Source organism: Petromyzon marinus, chromosome 1 (assembly GCF_048934315.1).
Source record: "Petromyzon marinus isolate PM22_M1 ecotype Great Lakes invasive population chromosome 1, UKy_Petmar_22M1.pri1.0, whole genome shotgun sequence".
NCBI classification, from domain to species: domain Eukaryota; kingdom Metazoa; phylum Chordata; class Hyperoartia; order Petromyzontiformes; family Petromyzontidae; genus Petromyzon; species Petromyzon marinus.
Genome location: NC_133667.1, coordinates 14,367,250 through 14,390,927, shown reverse-complemented (window position 1 = coordinate 14,390,927; position 23,678 = coordinate 14,367,250). Strand labels below are relative to the sequence as shown.

At 49.5% G+C, this 23,678-nt stretch overlaps 2 protein-coding genes across 11 annotated transcripts in view; both read left to right on the top strand.

Annotated features, from left to right (window-relative positions):
- Positions 1 to 10,195, top strand: part of LOC116944602 (cAMP-dependent protein kinase catalytic subunit alpha-like) — a 113,374-nt gene extending 103,179 nt beyond the window's left edge. For all 7 annotated transcript variants that reach the window (XM_032958431.2, XM_032958512.2, XM_032958633.2 and 4 more), the window contains 3 exons: positions 839 to 961; positions 5,359 to 5,523; positions 6,650 to 10,195. In XM_032958431.2, the coding sequence (XP_032814322.1) occupies positions 839 to 961; positions 5,359 to 5,523; positions 6,650 to 6,775 (414 nt within the window). In that variant the 3' untranslated portion in view covers positions 6,776 to 10,195. The remainder of the gene's footprint in view (positions 1 to 838; positions 962 to 5,358; positions 5,524 to 6,649) is intronic.
- Positions 10,196 to 15,750: 5,555 nt separating this feature from the next.
- The window catches only part of LOC116942181 (uncharacterized), a 102,925-nt gene continuing 94,997 nt past the window's right edge, over positions 15,751 to 23,678 (top strand). For 2 of the 4 annotated variants that reach the window (XM_032953817.2, XM_032953826.2), the window contains exons 1-2: positions 17,627 to 17,751; positions 19,803 to 19,907. Coding sequence is in view for 1 of the 4 variants with exons in the window: in XM_032953808.2 (XP_032809699.2) it covers positions 17,741 to 17,751 (11 nt within the window). In the remaining 3 variants the exon portion in view is untranslated. Of the gene's footprint in view, positions 16,154 to 17,611; positions 17,752 to 19,802; positions 19,908 to 23,678 lie in introns of those variants that run through there. The other 2 variants (XM_032953836.2, XM_032953808.2) reach the window with 2 other exon arrangements.

Here is a 23,678-nt window from a genome sequence, read left to right as displayed (position 1 = left end):
GCCCCACCAACTCCCCCGCCCTTTCCCCCATCCTCACCGTCCACACACATCATGAATACCGTCAATAGTAATCAGAACGGAAATGTATACGGTAAGTCCTCCGCTTAACGTGTGGTGTTTCAGGAGGACTTGCCATACGTGTGTGTGTTGAACTTCTTTCGCGCCGTACGTGGCCAACCGGCACCGAGACAAAGGGTTTGCCGGGCATGGTACTAGCCACACCGCCGCCCACAGTCAACCGTAACCGGTGCTTCTGCTTACAGCATTTACCCTACCGAGGCTGTGAGAACCCCCTTTTACCGTTCCGAGCGTGTGGGTGGGTGTCCCCGTTTACCGCTGAATCTCGGGAATTGGCGCCAGTGGCTCTGCGTGAGGGCAGGGGGCCATAGTAGTAGCGTCGTCACGTTTAAAAATAGAACCGTAGCAACACGACCGCGCTCGACAATAGCCGGCGCCAAACTGTGCCACACGCCCCTCCCACCGCGTGGCCTTGTGGGAGCACTCGGTACCGATTAAGTTTTTATCCTTTCCTTTCCTTCCCGGTTCCGTTCCGATGACGTACGTGAACGGGAGAGGGTTCAAAAGTCAACGTGTGGTTTGTTGTGGGTGGGGTGGGTGGGTTGGTGTCTCTTTGTTTCACTAAACTCAGCCTCACATGAGTACCTGGTGTGGTGTGTGGTAAACATCGCCACTGGAGAGACAAAGGCAGCCGGGCATGGTGCTGGCCAAGCCCTACCCCCTCGCGTGGGCCGCGCCTGCCTTTAACAGTTTGTCAACGCTACACAGGGGATCGTTGTCTTTTTGTCTCTTCGGTTTTTTTTGGTTATGTGCGCGACAGGGCTACAACAAAGCCGTGGACTGGTGGGCGCTGGGCGTGCTGGTGTACGAGATGGCGGCGGGGTACCCCCCCTTCTTCGCCGACCAGCCCATTCAGATCTACGAGAAAATCGTCTCCGGGAAGGTTCGTTCGGGCGCACGCGAGGCGAGGTGGGGGGGGGGGTACCTGCACATTCGAGTTGCTATGTGTCAGTGAGGCTGTGTTGCTGCTGTGTGTCAGTGACGCTGTGTTGCTGCTGTGTGTCAGTGACGCTGTGTTGCTGCTGTGTGTCAGTGACGCTGTGTTGCTGCTGTGTGTAAGTGAGGCTGTGTTGCTGTGTGTCAGTGAGGCTGTGTTGCTGTTGTGTGTAGTGAGGCTGTGTTGCTGCTGTGTGTAAGTGAGGCTGTGTTGCTGCTGTGTCTCAGTGAGGCTGTGTTGCTGCTGTATGTAAGTGAGGCTGTGTTGCTGCTGTGCGTAAGTGAGGCTGTGTTGCTGCTGTGTGTTAGTGAGGCTGTGTTGCTGCTGTGTGTAAGTGAGGCTGTGTTGCTGATGTGTGTAGTGAGGCTGTGTTGCTGCTGTGTGTAAGTGACGCTGTGTTGCTGCTGTGTGTAAGTGACGCTGTGTTGCTTCTGTGTGTCAGTGACGCTGTGTTGCAGCTGTGTGTAGTGAGGCTGTGTTACTGCTGTGTGTAAGTGAGGCTGTGTTGCTGCTGTGTCTCAGTGAGGCTGTGTTGCTGCTGTGTGTAAGTGACGCTGTGTTGCTGCTGTGTGTCAGTGAGGCTGTGTTGCTGCTGTGTGTAAGTGACGCTGTGTTGCTGCTGTGTGTGTGAGGCTGTGTTGCTGCTGTGTGTAAGTGACGCTGTGTTGCTGCTGTGTGTAAGTGACGCTGTGTTGCTGCTGTGTGTAAGTGAGGCTGTGTTGCTGCTGTGTGTAGTGAGGCTGTGTTGCTGCTGTGTGTAAGTGACGCTGTGTTGCTGCTGTGTGTCAGTGAGGCTGTGTTGCTGCTGTGTCTCAGTGAGGCTGTGTTGCTGCTGTGTGTAAGTGAGGCTGTGTTGCTGCTGTGTGTTAGTGAGGCTGTGTTGCTGCTGTGTGTGTCAGGCTGTGTTGCTGCTGTGTGTAAGTGAGGCTGTGTTGCTGCTGTGTGTAAGGGAGGCTGTGTTGCTGCTGTGTCTCAGTAGGGTGTGTTGCTGCTGTGTGTGTGATGCTGTGTTGCTGCTGCGTGTCAGTGACACTGTGTTGCTGCTGTGTGTAAGTGAGGCTGTATTGCTGTGTGTAAGTGATGCTGTGTTGCTGCTGTGTGTCATTGAGGCTGTGTTGCTGCTGTGTGTAAGTGATGCTGTGTTGCTGCTGTGTGTCATTGAGGCTGTGTTGCTGCTGTGTGTAAGTGAGGCTGTGTTGCTGCTGTGTGTAAGTGAAGCTGTGTTGCTGCTGTGTGTAAGTGAGGCTGTGTTGCTGCTGTGTGTAAGTGAGGCTGTGTTGCTGCTGTGTGTGTGAGGCTGTGTTGCTGCTGTGTGTAAGTGAGGCTGTGTTGCTGTTGTGTGTCAGTGAGGCTGTGTTGCTGCTGTGTGTAAGTGAGTCTGTGTTGCTGCTGTGTGTAAGTGAGGCTGTGTTGCTGCTGTGTGTCAGTGAGGCTGTGTTGCTGGTGTGTCTCAGTGAGGCTGTGTTGCTGCTGTGTGTCATTGAGGCTGTGTTGCTGCTGTGTGTTAGTGAGGCTGTGTTGCTGGTGTGTGTAAGTGACGCTGTGTTGCTGCTGTGTGTAAGTGACGCTGTGTTGCTGCTGTGTGTCAGTGAGGCTGTGTTGCTGCTGTGTGTAAGTGAGGCTGTGTTGCTGCTGTGTGTAAGTGATGCTGTGTTGCTGCTGTGTGTCAGTGACACTGTGTTGCTGCTGTGTCTCAGTTGAGGCTGTGTTGCTGCTGTGTGTTAGTGAGGCTGTGTTGCTGCTGTGTGTAAGTGAGGCTGTGTTGCTGCTGTGTGTAAGTGACGCTGTGTTGCTGCTGTGTGTCAGTGACACTGTGTTGCTGCTGTGTCTCAGTGAGGCTGTGTTGCTGCTGTGTGTAAGTGAGGCTGTGTTGCTGCTGTGTGTTAGTGAGGCTGTGTTGCTGCTGTGTGTGTCAGGCTGTGTTGCTGCTGTGTGTAAGTGAGGCTGTGTTGCTGCTGTGTGTAAGGGAGGCTGTGTTGCTGCTGTGTCTCAGTAGGGTGTGTTGCTGCTGTGTGTGTGATGCTGTGTTGCTGCTGCGTGTCAGTGACACTGTGTTGCTGCTGTGTGTAAGTGAGGCTGTATTGCTGTGTGTAAGTGATGCTGTGTTGCTGCTGTGTGTCATTGAGGCTGTGTTGCTGCTGTGTGTAAGTGAGGCTGTGTTGCTGCTGTGTGTAAGTGAGGCTGTGTTGCTGCTGTGTGTAAGTGAGGCTGTGTTGCTGTGTGTCATTGAGGCTGTGTTGCTGCTGTGTGTAAGTGAGGCTGTGTTGCTGCTGTATGTCAGTGAGGCTGTGTTGCTGCTGTGTGTAAGTGACGCTGTGTTGCTGCTGTGTGTCAGTGACGCTGTGTTACTGCTGTGTCTCAGTGAGGCTGTGTTGTTGCTGTGTGTTAGTGAGGCTATGTTGCTGCTGTGTGTCAGTGAGGCTGTGTTGCTGCTGTGTGTAAGTGACGCTGTGTTGCTGCTGTGTGTGTGAGGCTGTGTTGCTGCTGTGTGTAAGTGATGCCGTGTTGCAGCTGTGTGTCAGTGAGGCTGTGTTGCTGTGTGCCATTGAAGCTGTGTTGCTGTTGCATTTCAGTGACACTGTATTGCTGCTCTTGTTGCAGTGACGCTGTGCTGCTGCTATGTGTCAGTGAGGTTGTGTTGCTGCTGTGTTGCAGTGATGCTGTCTTGCTGCTATGTTGCAAAGGCGGCCGGGCGTGGTGCTGGCCACCCACCCCCTCGTTAACCGTGCCGGATTTCATCGGTGCTACTCGCTTAAGAGCACTTGCCCCAAAAGTCTGCAAAGGCTGAATGGGGGGGATCTTTGTCTTGTCTCTGTGTTTGATGGAAACTGTGAGTGCACGGTGAAATCCCGTTCTTCCAGGGTGACACCTCTGAATAAAATAATCTTTTGGACGGCTAGATCGACTGCTCACTTGCTGTGTACTGCCTGCTACAAAGACAAAGAACCCCCAAGTATAGCCTCAACAGACTTTGTTGGGCAAGTGCTGTGAGCGAGTAGCACCTATGTAGGTTGGCACGGCACACAAGAGGAGGGTGGGTGGCCAGCACCATGCCCGGCCACCTTCTTCTCCCCCTTGGCGATATTTACAAACTGCACCAGGTACTCACATTTGAGGCTGAATGGACCCAGGATGAGGCCCAAGACTGGTTCAAATATTCGCCACTGTTATTGGACATGAGCGGGAATCGAACTCGGGTCTCGCCGGGTTTGTAGTGCAGCGCGCTAACCTCTTGCAGCACCGCCTCCACCCCGCCCCCCCCCGCACTCCAAGCAACCTCTCAGCCCCCAGCAGGTGGCAGCCTTATCCACACAATGATCCCCCTGTGCTCCACGACTCTCAGAGTACTGGTTTGCCTTGCGCCGCCCCGCCTCTCAAGGGAAAAAGCTGAATCAGAATCACAATATTTATTTACACTGGAGGAATCCGATGAGCTCTCAAGCTCTTTTTCACAGTAGGGGCGGGTAAGAAAGTTACAACAATAAACGGTACAAAAAACACGATAGTCGTGCAAAGTACAAGAAAGTGAATTAAATCACCCAAACATATAGAAATTAAACTAAACTATCCCCATCCTATCTTGATTTTAAGCTTTCGTGACTGCAGTAATCCATACTTTCTGGTTCTTTCGATAAAGTCACGTAGGTAGAAAAGAAAATACAAATTATATTTTTTTTTATTTTATGCATCCCCATCCTACCAGGCAAAGCCCACTGAGGTTATTACCGTATTTTTCAGAAGCGACCTGGCCACAAATGATAGCTCAACAAAGTGGCCCTTAATTTGGACATTTATAGCACCAAAACAATCTCAATGCATGTTTCTAAATGTGGAGGGAAAAACCGGAGGACCCGGAGAAAAAAGCGATTGGCTTGTGCTGCTTGTGAATTACAGGCGTGGTGTATGGGTGACTGTGAGAGGGGGGAGCGATAGTGTTGTTGACATCTTAACACCTATTTTGGTGCCAGAAAAAAGGGGAAAAAACCTATTATCATATTTTAGTACTGGAAAAGGAGATCCCATGAAGATCTCCTTTGCCAGTTATCACGCTACTCAATGAACCCGGCGACCCAAGTTCGATTTCCGCTCACGGGCATCAACGCCAGTGACGATTATGTGAACCGGTCCTGGGCCTCCCCTAGGTCTACTCAGCCTCAAATGAGTACCTGGAGCGGTGTGTAGTAAGCATCGCCCCTGGGGAGCCACAGGCGGTCTGCGTGGTGCTGGACATCCACCCTCTCGTCCGCCGTGCCAGCCTTCATAGGTGCTGCTACTCGCTGTTTGTTAAGGCTATACAGGGGATCTTTGTCTTTTTCTTTGTGTCCCCCCCTCCCCGCTCGCAGGTGAGATTCCCCTCGCACTTCAGCTCAGACCTGAAGGACGTGCTGAGGAACCTGCTCCAGGTGGACCTCACCAAGCGCTTCGGAAACCTCAAGAACGGCGTCAACGACATCAAGGGGCACAAGTGGTTCTCCACCACCGACTGGATCGCCATCTACCAGCGCAAGGTGTCGTCGTCGTCGTCGTCCCCGTACCCCCATCCCGCTGGCCACTCGGCCGGCCAAAACCAGGCTAAGGCCCAGGCTCAGAGCCACTCACGCAACCGATACAACCGACTTGCGACAATTGGCCTCTCTGAGTGATAACAATGTGGGTGCCGCGGTGGCGAGATGTTAACTACCTGGCCTGGTATGCAGGAGGTCGTTGGTTCGATCCTGATCTTGACGCCCGCTGTATATTTTGAGTTTAAGTGTTTTCGCTCCCCGTCGTAGCGTGGATTTTGCTCTGGGTCCTCCGGTTTTCCCTCCACGTTTAGAATCAACATGCCCTTCAGAATATTTGGCTGCTATAAATGTCCACATGATGATAAGCCACTTCGTTGAGCTTTCATTTGTGATAGCCAGGTCGCTTCTGAAAAAGAGCTACGTAGCTCAGTGGTCCTTACCTGGTAAAATCAAAAATAGTTTTTTAGTTTAACAATGATAATGGTTTTGTTTTCGATAGACGGCCGCCCTCCTTTAGGTCGTGGCATCCCGGGAGCGCTTCTCATTTCACCACGTTTAAAAGGGCACCCCCCCACCCCCATCCCCTGCCCGCCACACCCAAGTGGTAGCTGTCCCTGTGCAGCACAGGGACAGTGGTGACAAGATGTTAACGACCTCGCCTGGTATACAGGAGGTAGTGGGTTCGATCCCATACCCTGACGCCTGCTGCTGTATATTTGAAGTTTGAGTGTTTCTCTCCCCGTGGTAGCGTGGATTTATCTTCGGGTCCTCCGGTTTTTCCCTCCACATTTAGAATCAACATCACGCGTTTTGAGAGTATTTGACTGCGATAAATTTATAAGCCACTTGAACCTTATGGCGGTACCCCAGGGTACCATAGTATTAGTATTGGGTGGCGGGGGGCGGGGCCGGGCATTATTTTAGCTACGTGTAATCCCACTCGAGTCATTTTTAGGTAAATTTTCGAAACTTGGGAAAATGTCCACCGTGACCGCCGCTCGCTTTTCGATTGCTGTCGCATCGCCGTTGTACCGTGAGAAATTCTACGACGGCGAGTCCCCACCGCGCGACCCAGGGAGTGACCCCCTCCCCCCTCGCGGTGTTGTGTGCGGACCTTTTTCGCGACCAGGTGGAGGCTCCCTTCATCCCCAAGTGCAAGGGCCCCGGCGACGCCAGCAACTTCGACGACTACGAGGAGGAGGAGATCCGCATCTCCTCCACCGAGAAGTGCGCAAAAGAGTTTGCCGACTTCTAACGGGAGGGGCGGTGGGGGGGGCGGTGGTGTTGACGGAGGAAGCGGGGGTGGGGCGGAGGCCGAGCCAGGACACTACTCCGGGCCTCGTCCGAGACGCCATCCAACGCCGGCTCCCCCCTCCGGACCGCGCCGGGGGAGGCGGGCGCGCCGCTCCAGAACTTGTTCGGGCCGTGCCGGAAACCGCAGGGCCGTGCCGAGCCCCACCCTAAGCCATGCCGGGCCGTAATTGGGCGCCGCGAGATGTTGCCCATGTCGCTTGCCGCCGTGGCGTGGCGGAGCGGGCGCCCCCCCACCCCACCCCGGTAGCGGTGCAAGGAGCATTGAGTGTGAGCGGCTGGATTCTTAGGACGGCGTCGTCCTTGTGTGTGGGCGCGTGCGTGCGCGCTTGTGTGTTTTCTCTACCCCCCACCCCGCCCGCCCGCCCGTCCGTCCGCCCGTCGTCTGCCCCGTGGACACAGCATCACTTTGTAGTCAGCCAAGTGAAGCATTTTTTTTATTGGAAACACTTTGCGCGCGGGAGGAGACGAACGTTTACGGTGACTTGCGCGTGTGCGCGCGCAAAATGAACGCAGTACATTTGCAAAGACTGTAATCCTGTTTGCAAGCACAGGGTTAGCATAGCCCCCCCCCCACCCCCTATCTGCATTCGGTAGAAATGCGAGCATCTGACCTTCGACCTTCAGCCTGTGACCTCCTGACCCTTACACGTGCGCGCTCGTCAACTCGGCCCGGCGCGTCTTCGGCAGTCTAGTTAAGAGAGAGAGAGAGCATCATTTTAAAACTCGTGACAGTTGTCAATTTTTGTTGTCGTTGTTTATTTCCCTTTGCGAGGTCGTCCGTCGGTTCGACACCAAACCGTTAGACCTTCACTGCCCGAATGTCTTTTTTTTTTCCCCCCGAGAGGCCGTCGCCGATGGGCCGCGTTGTTCGACGTCGCGAGCATCGCGGGGAACGACAGCGCATTCGTCGCATCGCAGGGGATGCGCGGTGACTCCCGTTGTCGAATTGGGGCCCCCGCACCGCGGCATTGCATGGGGAGAGTCGTTGACGTCGTTGTCGACGACGTCAACGACGTTGATGTGATCGTCGACGTCGTCGTTAGAGTCTGGGCGGGATGTCGAAGTCGACAAAAAGCCGAGACGGAGAAAACGTTCCTGATGCTCGCTCGGCAAGGTTTTTGAGGAGGGTGGGTTGGGGTGGGGTGGGTTGGGGTGGGGTGGGGTGGAGTGGGGGGGGGCGGGTGGGGGTGGAGGGGAGAGCACAGGTTATTAGCCCTTTCCTGTTCCGAGACGTGTGCAAGTAGTTGCAGGGTGCGGGTGTCCCGTTCACCGCTGAATCTCGGGAAAGCGCAAGCGGGTTCGGCATGAATTTTATTTCGAGAAGCGCAGCAGCGCCGTTTTTAAAGAAACGAGTCACCGCAGAGAACCGTAACTATACGATAGCCACGCCTCCTCCCGCGTGGCCTTGTGGGAGCCTCGGTACCGATAAAGTTACTTTTAGTTTTTCTTCCGGTTACGTTCGGAAGAAAACACTGACGACGTACGTCACCGGAACGGGAAAGGGTTGACGTGCACAGCCATTTCTCTGAGGTGCTCCTGGCAAAAATGTTAAATGACAAAACGACAAGTAATCTCCACGAGACAACAGTGTTTCTGCGCTACATAGGATTCCTAGGATCGAACACATTCACGCTCCGCGCTTTAATCGCCCGACGTGGGATGCGGACTGCACGCCACTTGCAAAAAAAAATGAAGGTGTCTGGAGTTCCTGTTTTTAACGGTTCTGCCAACATCGGAAGGCGCGGATTTCCCTCCCCGCTTGATGGGGAATGCTTTTTTGGCAGCTCAGCCACTTAAGTATCTGATGGGCCACTTTTTTTGCGGGGTGGGGGGGGCGGCAAAATTGTATTTTCAAGGGTAAAAGTGCAGATGTTGTTGAGGCTCGTGTCGTGTGCTCACTGAAGTCCTTGAGGGTAACCACGTGGATCATTCCACTGCGTGGTGGGGGCGTTGATTTTTCCTGCCCTCCCCACCACCCCGTCCCCCCCTCCCACTACCCCCCACCACCCCGCCCCCCCCTCCCACCACCCCCCTCCCACCCGTGCCCCCCTCTCGCACCATTCCCATCTAGTCCCCCGCTGTATCTGATTTTTTTTTTCCCTTCCCACTGAACAACCGAGCTGCGCCGTTGGCGATGTTGAGCGAACCCGGCGACGCGGCTGAAGGCGGCTGCCTGGTTTTTCCACTGCGTCAGCCGAGCCGAGCCGAGCCGGTGCATTGCGACGGACGAGTCGAGATGCGCGACGGTGACGCAGCCGACTGATGTCGCACGCAACAAACCGCCTGCGTTATTCGCTCCCCGCTCCCCGCCACCGCTGCTGCTGCTGGTCCTCTCTTGGACTCGGATCCAGACTCGGATGTTCTTTGTGAGGACCAGCACGTCGCGGTTTGGTGGTTACGGTTCAGCACGGCAAATATAGGCAGTGGAAAGCCGTGTCCCCCGACTCCCACCCCCCCCCCCCAGTAGCATAATGGCCCGGTCCTGGCTCTTGGTTCGAATGTGCCAGTGGGAAAAAGGGGAATTTGGGTGTCTGAGCCTTTGTTGGCAGAGGCGCAAGATGGCTTAGTTTTGTACACAAGCATTACGGCGGAGGCGGTGGTGCCCCGAATCATTACGGGCAACGGCAAGACCCGTGAAAAGAGAGAGGCCGACGGCATTTTGTTTTACTGCCTAAACGAAGTTGAAACCATTCGATCCGTCGACCAATTTTTGGGAATTCTGGTTTGGTGCATCCCAAGTTCTAAGCAAGGGTAAATCCTGCAGCAGGTTTAAATTAAATGAGACCATTCGTTGGCGTTGGTCAAACTTGGCCGCAGGCTGCTGACGATGAGAATCGGTGAAGTCAAAAACCAGCCACAGGGTTTCTGTTTTTAAAACAAAACCAGCCCTGGAATGCGCTTAACCACGAAGTCCCCTGTTGTGGTTGATTGATTATAATGTTAATCAACAAACTTAACCCGTTCTGTTTTAATTAGTTTTGTACAGTTAATTTTTTTTCGTAGAATATTTTCAATTTGTTTTACTTATTAATTTGTTTTTTTATGTTATCACGTCATACGGCCAAGCTCCTGCCAGAAGCAAGAAGAATACTGCCGGAAGGAGAAGAAGACGAAAAAAGAAAAACACAACTCTGCCCCACGATCTTGGGAAAAAAGGGCCCTTATGCTGGAGAAGAGACTTCTTCCCGGGAGAGAACTTAAGCCGGGCTCGAAAGTTCCGCAGCAGGGAAGAACCACAAGAGGAAGATGCATTGGCGTTGGAATTCGATGGGCGAGAGAGTGTTTTAACCGATTTTAACGGTGCAGTGATATGACAAGAAAAATAATACCAAATGCGACTATAAATTACCCTATGAACTTACCGATGTGCTTTTGGCTCTCTTTTTGTCAACTAGTCTCGGGGTAAAGAGCGATGGGAGAGTGGTCCCCGGACCGTTCGATTCTTGTTCTGATTTTTTGTTGTTTTGTTTTTTACCTACGTGACTTAACCGAATAGAACCAAAGAGTATACATGAAGTACTACATAAATACATGATATTTAACATACATGACGTTCAACATACGTACTTGAAGTTCAACATACGTACATGAATTTGAACATAGATACATGAAGCTCAATATACATGAAGTTCAACATACATGAATTTCAGCATAGATAAACGAAGTTCAACATACGTACATGAAGTTCAACATACATATGTACTTTAATTGCAACATACATACGTGAAGTTCAACATACGTACATGAATTTCAACATAGATACATGAAGTTCAACATACATGACGTACAACATAAATGAAGTTCAACATACCTCCATAAAGTCGTGACCATATCTGTCAACCCCTTATCCAACATACCCCTTATCAGTGCCCGATGATGTGTGTTGTAGTGTATAGTGTAGTATATAGTGTAGTGTATAGTGTATTCTATAGTGTAGTGTATAGTAGTGTAGTGTATTCTATAGTGTAGTGTATAGTATTGTAGAGTAAAACCCCTCTTAACTACCACTGATGTTCATGACTAATCGCTTTACGACGGGCCTCCATAGAGCCCAATGTGTAGTGTAGTATATAGTGTATAGTAGTGAAGTGTGGGGCATCGTTTACATTCAGTGTGCCGCGCATTTGAAGTGGAAACATCTATACAGGTACTCGCTTAACGACCAACTCGCTTAACGGCCGGTTTCGTGGAACCAATTACCCTCATTAAGAGGGTGTACATTAACAGACGGTGAATTACAGGAACAAGCCCCCGTTAATTTTTAAATCGGCTCCTGTGGGTTTGCGTTAATGTCACAACGCGGCCTCGCTCGCTCAGTTTTCCCGGTTGGCTTTTGCTCCCTGCTTATTCTGGTCTGTCCAGACTCTGGTGGTGGTGGGGGTGAGCAGTGGGGGGGGGGGGGGGTTCATGAATCAAGGTGCCCAAGACAATGCATGCTCACGAAAGAAACAACACACATTGGCACTGTTATTCAATAAAATAATCAGACTTGGGAAAGGTTAGTAATTGGAAGCACTGGGATATCATAAACCATAAAACTAAAGTTTGTTTTATTTTACTAGGTAAGGCCCCACTCTTTTTCAGAAGCGGCCTGACTATCACAAATGATAGCTCAACGAAGTGGCTTATCACGTGGAAATATGTAGCAGCCAAATGCTCCAAACGCGTGATGTTGATTCTAAATGTGGAGAAAAATCCACGCAGACCACGGAGAGATAGACACGCAAACTCCAAATATACAGCAGGCGTCAGGGTCGAGATGGAATCCACGACCTCCTGTATACCAGGTGACGTAGTTAACATCTCTCCACCGCAGCGCCACACTTGCTATTACAATTTTCCCCAGCTTTCGAAGTGTAGTCAAACACAACATGCATGGCATGGGAGCCTTTCATCCAGCAGTGGATTGAGCAAATTACGTCGCACATTTGTATATTGTAGTTGGCATATCACAATGTACAATAATATTTCAAGCTACGGGATAGTTTTGCGTGTTTATTTGAAGGATATTCAGACACCAGTAAATAATTTGAATACAATACAATTGCGCATACACGGCATCTTAACTTGCTTAATCATAATAGTTTAAGTATACCGATGATATTATGAGGGTACGTATGCAATGGTCGCCTTTGTACGATGTAAACAAATATAATTAGGTAATTTGAATATAATAATTAGTTATTAAGTCGATTATATATTTTTTCTCGTCTATAAAATCATTAAAATATTGTTATTGTACAGGGTGGTCCAGATATCTCGTGACCCCCATTTACCGTATTTTCCCGCAGACACATATACCTGCAAAAATAGTGTTTTGTGTAAACCAAATTTCAAATAGCCCGCACCTCCATATACCCCCAGGGTCTTGTTTTGTTTTTAAAAAGTGGTATACCCCGCGGGTTATATGGCCAAACGTCTCTCCAGAGGAGATCTCTTTTGCCTCCCTTTCTAGACTAAACAAAATACATCTATTTAGCTCTTCTACTACTTACTTTTACATTTCCCAGTGCCATGCGTGCTTCCATCTAATCTCTTTTTTGCCGACTATGGTGTTACTTTATGTCTGTGCGCTGCACTTCTTTCGCACAGTACGTAGCCAACCGCACTAATCGGAGGTGCGGGGCGGGTGGTGAAGGACAACAAACGAAACACAATAATGAGCTCTTACAGAAATTAGTTTTCAATCTACCAGGGGTGGGGAACGTCCGGCCCGCGGGCCGTATGAGGCCCGCAAAATCATTTGGTGTCGCCCCGCCAAGGCAGCCGCAGGCGGGACTCGAAATTCAATAAATCTAGGAGCAAGCCTAGAAACGCAATTGCGAGTAGCAACATCATCAATACCAGCTAACATAATACCAGCTAACATCAATACTAGCTAACATCAATACCAGCTAACATCATCAATACCAGCTAACATCAATACCAGCTAACATCATCAATACCAGCTAACATCATCAATACTAGCTAACATCATCACACGCCTCGCCAAAGAGAAGCGGTTCCAGCCATCGCATTAGGGGTGAGTTAATTCAATGTTTGACCAAATATATCAGGCTAATTTTTAAGTTGATCATTTTGTATGGCCCGCGAATGATGTTATAAATATCCAAATGACCCTTGGCAGAAAAAAGGTTCCCCACCCCTGATCTAGACGATGATTTCGAAGCGCATAACTCCAGTGGCTTCCCAAAATCGCAAGCAAAGAGCGTTGCAGACGGCCGCAGAAGCAGCTCGTCTGAAAGCGCCGCGCGATGCGGTGACCGCCGTCTTTGCTCGATGGCCGAACCAAAAGCCGCCGCTTGCGAGGATGAGCGGAGTTCACGTGATTGACAGTTCATGACCCTTGACGGGTACAGCGAGGTATTGTGGTTCATTTGCGGCAAGCGCTTTTCGTGTGTGATCAGCGCGACCTTACAACGTATTTGAAACCTTGGATTCATCGATTGATTGTAGCGGAAGGCACCCCCCCCCCCCCTTGCCAGCCAGTGATAGTACACGGAGCGAAACGTCGGACATCGTGTGGAACAACACGCCGGTGCAACCTGTAAACCCATCGGAGAAGCTACGCGGTGGCGCAGGTACGAAAACCCACACGGCCATGCAGATGTAGTGTAGTAGAACGACACTACTGTGTTGGCTAGGTATGGGGGCTGTAGGCGGGTGTCGCGGAGGTCGTGTCAGGCCGTGATACTCTTCGTGAACCCAACAGGACACGTGACCGGATAAAGGGGGACCAGGGGCCCCAGGGGAGTCACGTGGTTGGGGGCTTGGGCCTTCCCGAAGGATCGGGAAGGGGGGCGTGGCCCGGGGCGGAGCCTGCCACGCCGGAGTGGTTATAAGTGGGGTGTGGACGGAGAGCTGGGCTGTTCTGGGCTGTTCTGCTGGGTCAACTCTGGGACGAAGCTATCATCTACGATCCTCGGTCTCTGGTCCAGAAATATAGTATCCCCGTGTGCTAGCTAAGTTAGGAACGGTGGTTACCACCACCCTATGTCGTTATCCTGTTAATGTTAAGAGTTACCCGTTGTGTTTAGATAATAAATAGTGTTGCCTCCAAAGTTTCAGTGTGCGCCTGAATTTAACCCACTACACAAGTGTGGCCGTGCGCGTTGTATTCCAAATTGAAAGGACATTCTTCTAACGGCGCTTGAAACATTTGGCCCCCCCAAAAAAGTGGCAGATCGGTACCACCGTGGGTGGCAAAACGCAAACAATTACTTTCGTGGAGAATGATGTCCGCTAGATCACTAATACGTACGGTAGCACGGCCAAGCGTGGTATAATAGCGTGGAGAATGTGGTTTTGGGAAGAAATGGGGGGGGGGGGGGGCGAAACCGAAATGTGATGTTGAACTTCTCCGGAAAGTGAGGTTAAATAGGAAGTGTCTTGAAAACAGAGAGCATTTGCGCTAAAGGGCCGTCCATAAATTATGTCAAGCGATTTTGGATTATTTTTGACCACCCCCCTCGTCACACGGCGTCACAAAAAGTCAGACCCCCCCCCTCAAATATGACGTCATAAAGCTCTGCCCCCCCAAAAAATATTTAAAACATGCTTTAAATCGCTTTAAACTATTGTCATTGTAGTGCGTATTGAATGTGGCGCTGCACTCTGATGTTGTAGGAGAAAACATTTATTAAAAAGTCTATTTAATTAAGTAGAACGTGTTGTCTATATTTATTTAAAGTTGCGCATTTTGATGTGACGTCACATTTCTCAACCCCCCCCCGTCACACATCGTCACAAATGTCTGACCCCCCCCCCCCAGGTGCGTGACGTCATTTATGGACGGCCCCTAAGCAGCCTTCATGCCCATGGTGAACACTGTTCAAGGTTGGCCACTGCCCGTGGTGGACGCTGCCCGTGGTGGACGCTGCCTGTGGTGGACGCTGCCCATGATCAGGGGTCGACAACCTTTCAAAGAAGAAGAAGAAGCAGGGCCATTGTTTTTGTCTTTGACCAAATTAGTTCGAGAGGCGCATCGCACGCAGAGCTACGTGTACACAACACACAGCAGCGCGCATACAGCAGATGACAAATACATTCTGACTCAAACGTAATAGGTGATGGAATAAACTGCGTCTAGTTAGGGATCTCCCCCATTAATTATTCTTTAACAATACAGTTTGACTGCACTGTACATGTTGTCACCAATACATTAATTCCATATTAACCCCATTCTCTACCATATTTAATCAATCGTCTTTACGTAGAATTGTTATTTAAGTTTTACGTTTTCTTTTTTTAACTGCGGGCACCCAAAGAGCTGCAAAGGTGAAGCCAAAGAGGCAGCATGAAGCTTCGGAGACGTAGATTGCCGACCCCTGCTCATGGTCAACTGAAATCCCATGGTGAACTTGACTTCCATGGTAAACTGGACTCCCATGGTGAACTTAACTTCCATGGTAAACTGGACTCCCATGGTAAACTGGACTTCCATGGTGAACTTGACTCCCATGGTAAACTGGACTTCCATGGTGAACTTGACTCCCATGGTAAACTGGACTCCCATGGTGAACTTGACTTACATGGTAAACTGGACTTCCATGGTGAACTTGACTTCCATGGTAAACTGGACTCCCATGGTGAACTTGACTTACATGGTAAACTGGACTCCCATGGTGAACTTGACTTCCATGAACTTGACCTACATGGTAAACTGGACTTCCATGGTGAACTTGACTTCCATAGTAAACTGGACTCCCATGGTGAACTTGACTTACATGGTAAACCGGACTCCCATGGTGAACTTGACTTCCATGGTAAACTGGACTCCCATGGTGAACTTGACTTACATGGTAAACTGTACTCCCATGGTGAACTTGACTTCCATGGTAAACTGGACTCCCATGGTGAACTTGACTTACATGGTAAACTGTACTCCCATGGTGAACTTGGCTTCCATGGTGAACTTGACTTCCATGGTAAACTGGACTTCCATGGTAAACTTGACTCCCATGGTAAACTGGACTCCCACGGTCAAGGGGGGTCGGCAACCAAAACAAGACGAGACATTTTTTTCCCCTCTTATCAATTCGGTAAAGCAAAAACAACAAATAAACACTCTCGATATTTCAAGAGCCCGCAATTAAGTTTCTTAAACGAGCCAAAAGTGTCACAGTGCCGAAGGCCTTCACAGGTTGCTTACTCGCTTAACAGCACTTGCCCCCAGCAGCCTGTGAAGGCTAGACGGGGGATTTTTGTCTTGTGCCTCGTGTCCTCCACCTAGCGGGGTGCATTGGGGTAACAGCCAAGAGTGGAACCGGGGCAAAGGATTTCTTTTCCGAGTTATCGGGAGGCGGGGAGGTGACCGTCGGTGGGTTTTTTGTGACTGTGCTGTAACAGCGCCTCTTGTTTAAGCTCCTCTGTTTCTCTGTGCCTCTGTGTGTGTGTGTCTCTGTCTGTGTGTCTCTGTGTGTGTCTCTCTGTCTGTGTGTGTCTCTGTGTGTGTCTCTCTGTCTCTGTGTGTGTCTCTCCAGCTGATGTAAGAAGAAGCGGACCAGGGCATGCGAGATGAGAGCTTCTCAAAGGGCCCCCTCTGCCCCCCTTCCCAACACACACCCAACACACACACACCCAGCACACACACACCCAGCACACACACACCCAACACACACACCCACACACACCCAACACACACATTCAACACACACACACCCAGCACACACCCACCAAACACACACACACCACACACACCCAGCACACACACACCCAACACACACACCCAACACACACACCCAACACACACCCACCCAACACACACACCCAACACACACACACACCCAGCACACACACACCCAACACACACACACCCAGCACACACACACCCAACACACACACCCAACACACACACACCCAACATACACACACCCAACATACACACACACCCAACACACACACAGACCCAACACACACACACCCAACACACACACACCCAGCACACACACACATCCAACACACACACAGACCCAACACACACACACACCCAGCACACACACACCTAACACACACAAACCCAGCACACACACCCAACACACACACCTAACACACACACACACACCCAGCACACACACACACCCAACACACACACACCCAGCGCACACACACCCAACACACACACACCCAGCACACACACACCCAACACACACACACACACCCAGCACACACACACACTCAACACACACACACCCAGCACACACACACCCAACATACACACACCCAACACACACACACACCCAACATACACACACCCAACACACACAGACCCAGCACACACACCCAACACACACACCCAACACACACACACCCAACACACACACACCCAGCGCACACACCCACCCAACACACACCCAACACACACACACCCAACACACACACCCACCCAACACATACACACACCCAACACACACCCCCAGCACGCACACACCCAACACACCCAGCACACACACACACCCAACACACACAGACCCAGCACACACACACACCCAACACACACACACACCCAGCACACACACACCCAACACACACACCCAACACACACACACCCAACACACACACACACACCCAACACACACAAACCCAGCACACACACACACCCAACACACACACCCAGCACACACACACCCAACATACACACACCCAACACACCCAACACACACACACCCAGCACACACACACCCAACATACACACACCCAACACACAAACCCAACACACACACACACACCCAACACACACACACCCAACACACACATACACACACACATACACACACAACATACACACCCAACACACACACACACCCAACATACACACACCCAGCACACACACACACACCCTGCGTCTTCACGCCAGCCGTGAACGTGCGAGCCTCGTGTGTGTAACAATCCCCATACCCCCGTCAACATGGCGAGGAGGTACGCGCAACTCTTTCCTACCGCTAACTTTAGTTTTAAAAACAACAACAGTTTGTTTGTTTGATGATGATGGGGGTGGTGACGGTGTTCCTCCGTCCCCGCCGCCACTTCCGCTCCCTCCCTTCCTCCTCCAGCCACGACCTCTCTCGCTTAACATGGACGGCCGTCTGTTGTTGTTGGTTGTTGTTGTTGACGTCAACATTTTCTGCACCCGTCTCTCCTCTCTCTGGCTCGTTCCGTTCCCAGGCGAATCGTAGAGGTCACCAAAGACCTTAGCTTGTTAGATATCTAGTTAGCTAGTTAGATAGCTAGTTAGATAGCTAGCTAGTAAGTTAGCTAATTATTTAGATAGATAGCTCGTTAGATAGCTAGATAGTAAGTTAGCTAGTTAGCTAGATAGCTAGTTAGTTAGCTAGTTAGTTAGATAGCTAGTAAGATAACTAGTTAGTTAGATAGTTAGCTAATTAGATATCTAATTAGTTAGATAGCTAGTTAGTTAGCTAATTAGTTAGCTAGTTAGCTAATTAGATAGATAGCTAGTTAGAAATCTAGTTAGATATCTAGTTAGATAGTTAGATAGCTACTTAGCTAATTAGTTAGCTAGTTAGATAGCTAGTTAGATATCTAGTTAGTTAGATAGCTAGTTAGTTAGCTAGTTAGTTAGCTAGTTAACTAGTTAGATAGCTAGTTAGGTAGATATTTAGCTGGGTAACTAGTTAGTTAATTATATATCTAGTTAGATAGTTAAATATCTAGTTAGATAGTTAAATAGTTAGATATCTAGTTAGTTAGTTAGATATCTAGTTAGTTAGATATCTAGTTAGATAGTTGGATATCTAGTTAGCTAGTTAGATAGTTTGATATCTAGTTAGCTAGTTAGTTAGATAGTTTGATATATAGTTAGCTAGTTAGTCAAATAGTTTGATAGATATTTAGTTCGCTAGTTAGATAATTAGATAGCTAGTTAGATATCTAGTTAGATAGCTAGTTAGCTAATTAGTTTCGTTAGTTAGCTAATTAGTTAGCTAGTTAGTTAGACAGCTAGTTAGATATGTAGTTAGTTAGCTAGTTAGATAGCTAGTTAGCTAATTAGTTAGATAGCTAGTTAGATATCTAGTTAGATGGTTAGTTAGATAGTTAGATAGGTAATTAGCTAGATAGCTAATTAGTTACATGGTTAGATAACTAGTTAGTTAGATAGCTAGTTAGCTAGATAGTTAGTTAGCTCGTTAGCTAGTTAGATAGCTAGTTAGATAGCTAGTTTTTTAGCTAGTTAGATAGTTAGATAGTTAGCTAGATAGTTAGCTAGTTAGTTAGCTCGTTAGATAGCTAGTTAGATATATAATTAGCTCGTTAGCTAGTTAGTTAGCTAGTTAGTTAGATAGCTAGTTAGATAGTTAGCTAGTAGATTAGCTAGCTAGTTAGATAGCTAGTTAGTTAGCTAGTTAGATAGTTAGCTAGTTAGATAGCTAGTTAGATAGTTAGCTCGTTAGTTAGCTAGTTACCTAGCTAGTTAGATAGTTAGTTGTCATTGGTCGTGGTGGTGATGGTTGTGGTGAGTTTCGATTACCCGCCAACGGGGTCACCGTCATCAACCAGTGCCCGTGGCCTCCCCCTAGGTTGACTCGGCTTCAAATGGATACGCTGCTGTACTGTACAGGGTGGTCCGGATGTCTTGTGACCTTCCCCACCCACCACCACCCCCCACCCCCATTAAAGCTTTATAATTTTTTATTTAGATGCAAATGAATATGCAAAGGGAAGCATTTTCTGTTTGGATTCAATTAATTGGGGGGGGGGGTGCAAGACATCTAGTCCACCCTGTGCTGTAACCTCATGTGGTGTGCATATAAACATCGCCACTGGGGGGGGGGGAAACAAAGGCGGCCGGGCGTGGGTGCTGGCAAAGCCACCCCATCCATGTGCCATACCCCCCCCCCCATTCATCGGTGCTGCTTACTAACGCAGCACTTGGAGGGGAGGAAGAGTGATCTTTGGTGATACTGTAAGAGGGTGAGATCCTTGAACGTCGGACGCCTGTGCTACGACAGCTCTGCTACCTGGAGCGAGGTGCCCCGGAGGTAAATCGACGACACCTCGTGATCTTATCGTCCTTTCCCGTCAAGGCGTCTTACAGATAGCACCACCGTCTCTAGGTAAGAAACATCGGAATCCCAATAATTTCTCACAAATATACAGGGACGCCTCTACTCACGAACGAATTATAGGTTCCAGAAGTCTGTTCGTAAGTCGATTGTTCGTAAGTACAACTTTTACTCCTGTTCATTCCAAACATGTTATACGGTATGTACACTAAACACGGGGGATGGCTTTAAAAGTTGTATAATATCCTGTAGACGTAGATGCCACTGGTTCTTCATATTCTGCAGATGTAGATGCCACTGGTTCTTCATCGTTTGCAAATGTAGATGCCACTGGTTCTTCATGTTCTGCAGATGTAGATGCCACTGGTTCTTCATGTTCTGCAGATGTAGATGCCACTGGTTCTTCATATTTTGCAGATGTAGATGCCACTGGTTCTTCATATTCTGCAGATGTAGATGCCACTGGTACCTTCATGTTCTGCAGATGTAGATGCCACTGGTTCTTCATATTCTGCAGATGTAGATGCCACTGGTGTCTTTATGTTCTGCAGATGTAGAAGCTACTGGTTCTTCATGTTCTGCAGATGTAGATGCCACTGGTTCTTCACGTTCTGCAGATACCACTGGTATCTTCACGTTCTGCAGATGTAGATGCCACCACTGCGGGAGTTGAACTTATGACTCTCGGTCAGAACAGGCAACTGGACATATGGATAGGTTTGTTCGTATCTCTGAAAGTTCGTAAGTTGAATGTTCGTTAGTAGGAGAGTCCCTGTAGATGTTTTTGGGTTAGATGGCGTACGTATAAATGTGTCGTTAAACCCACCACCACCACACGACACAGCCAATGAAGTAAGGGGTTTGTCACGTATACAAAACGTGCCCCAATTAGTTACTAATTCAGCACTAATCGGTTGTGTGTTGGAGAGTAAACCAACAACATTTACGATTTGAGTATCGTGACGATTTGCTTGTGATTACAGCCAGCTTCATCAGGCGATTTGCCAAACTTGTGAAGAAGTCTTCCTGTTTCCGGTCTTAAATAGAGTAAAGGCGATTAAATCACTGTGAGCCTATCAGGTGCGAATATCAGAGTGTTCGCACCCGACTATTAACTACGCTTATCCGCAAGCTTATTCTGTTTATCCAGGGTTATCCACTTCCGATCTCTTTCACCCACACCACCAGCACTGTAACCGCGGTCAGGCCCTACGACCCGAGGAGAGAAATGTATAGCCGTGGTAAAAAATAATAATCCATACTAATGCCTACGTGTTGAAGCAATAATAACAGTCGTAATGTTTACTGTACCCACCTGCATATCCATTCCCCCATACCCTGTCTCCATTGTCCCAGGGAGCAATTTTGTCTGTCTGGGCCAAGAATTGTATTGAGCATGGTGAAAATAAGAGTTGCGCATTTACAAAATGTGCTTGCTTACCCTTGGGAATGTTTAATTTGGGACGAAGGGATGACACTCGATCGAAATACGTACACATAGATCGAAACCAGGTTAGCTCTCATTCGTTGAAACTGGACGTCTGGTGTGAAAAAAGAGCCCGGCTCAACAGCTTCCTCCAGTCTAAATAAACATTCCGATTCTTGAGGTTTGCCCCTTGACATCAATAGTATTGCGTCGCCATATTGCCCTACACGTGGTGTTTATTGAATCTCGATGATTTTAAAGAGCATAGCTCCGGTGGCTTCCTAATATCAGGAGGAAGAGCGTTCCAGACAACTGCAGATGCGTGTCTGAAAGCGCTCGATGGCCAGCCAAAACCCGCTGCTGCAAGGATGGCCGGAGTGCGCATGATGATGGTTTATGCCCCTTTATGAGATCAGTACGGTATTGTGGTTCATTTTGGGCAAGCGCTTTGCGTGATCGTCGTTGGGTCGAGATCTTATAGCATCGACCACACGACTACTACTACTATCTGTGTGCATTCATTGGAAAGCATTACTGAGTTATAACATTAGCATCTTCAGGTCCTGACTGTCTGCTCAGTAGCAACAATGGGTCTGGATAAAGGCGAATCTGTCTATTGCTGTCTGTTCACCAATTTCACAATTTGTTCACCCACAGCCCCTTCCGTTCACTTCGTATCAATCCCCCGCACCTCTGATTAGCATGGTTGGCTACGTACGGCGCGAAAGAAGTTCAACATACATACATACATATACGTGCAATCCAAAGCATGCCCTGCCTCGACTTCCCAATCTTTTGCACGGCAAACCCTTCCCTCTCACGGGTTTAGCTATCGCGTTTTCCGCCAAATTAATTGAGGCACAGTTGAGCGATCGCGCACGCCTGTGGCATCACCGTTTGCGGTTTACCGCGAGATTCCTGCATGCGTCATCAACTGTGCTGCTCGCGATGATGCCGCTGTGGAAGAACACACGCGGTATCGTCTCCCATCTTGTCTCCCATCGCGGGGTCCCAGGTCACATGGCGTTCCCAGCCTCCGGTGAGGAGGCAGTGAGGTTTCTTCATGTAGTTTACGGCACTGTACACGGACACGTGTATAATATCGTACACTGCGTAATCTTTTTCACTCCATACATTTACCTTACAAGTTATATTTCGCACTAGAAAATATTAATCATATTTTACATTCAAAATACTTCCCGTTTAATGTTTGGGTTGATGTAGGGTCACATAAACAAAACGAGGGGGTGTCATATTGCAAACCGTGAACCAAACCTGTAATGCCTTTGAGTTTGCAGATCGCAGATTTGTTGATTGGGGCTATTTTAAAGAATGCAACCCCCCTCCCCAGCAATGGGCAAGGTTTCTCGCTGTACTGCGGTACGTGCATCGACATTCTGGTATCCTGTCAGGGTTCCGTTCTCACTGTACTGTGGTACGTGCATTCTTATATCCTGTCTGGGTTCCGTTTTCGCTGTACTGCGGTGTGCGTCGACATTCCAGTATACCGTCAGGGTTACGTTATCGCTGTACTGCGGTACGTGCATCGACATTCTGGTATCCCGTCAGGGTTCCGTTCTTGCTGTACTGTGGTGTGTGTGTTGACGTTCTGGTATCCCGTCAGGGTTCCATTCTTGGGGTTCCGTCCAAAGCACCACACTCTCCTTTCTTCGATCTTCGGTGAACGTGCGGTTGTTGTTGTTGCCCTAGTCGTTTTTTCCAATGTCTCCCTGCTTCTGTCAATGTGTCAATTTAATAACCAAGTAGGTTTTTCTTGTAATTTCCTCTCGGTGGATGGAGGAGGGTGGTTGGGGGGGATCACCCCCTCCCCTAATCTTGGGCTCCTCGGTACGGTCGCTTAGCCCCCCCACCCCCGCTGCCCCCCATCATCGCAAGCCCCGTCCATCCCACTATCTGCACCCGCACTCGTTTGCGATAATTTGTTTGTAGAAGATGATGTGGGCACTCAAGTTCGAGCTATTGTTCCCGCAGCTCATGCTGTTGTCGTCATTGATGACGAGCATCTTGAGGCCCGTGTAGTGGATGGGCACGCACAGGGGCTGGCGTATCTCCTGCTGCAGCAGCACGTAGCTGTGGTTCATGTAGAGGTCGAAGCAGCCGGACGTCGATAGGCACTGCCCGGAGCAGTCGTGGATGTTGGTGAGCTTGGGCTCCACCACGTGCTGCTTGTACAATATGCGCAGGCATATGTTCACGTCTTCCAGCTTGCAGCCCGCGCACAGGCTGAATGCGCCGCTGCTCTGACTCTTGGCCTTGCTGCTGCCGTCGCTCCCGGTGTCGTTCTTCGACGGCGGGTAGTGATTTCCGCACCTGCATGGCCTGCTATTGCTCACCGCCTCGACGCTGCGAGGCTTCTTCCCCGACCACTGCTCGCA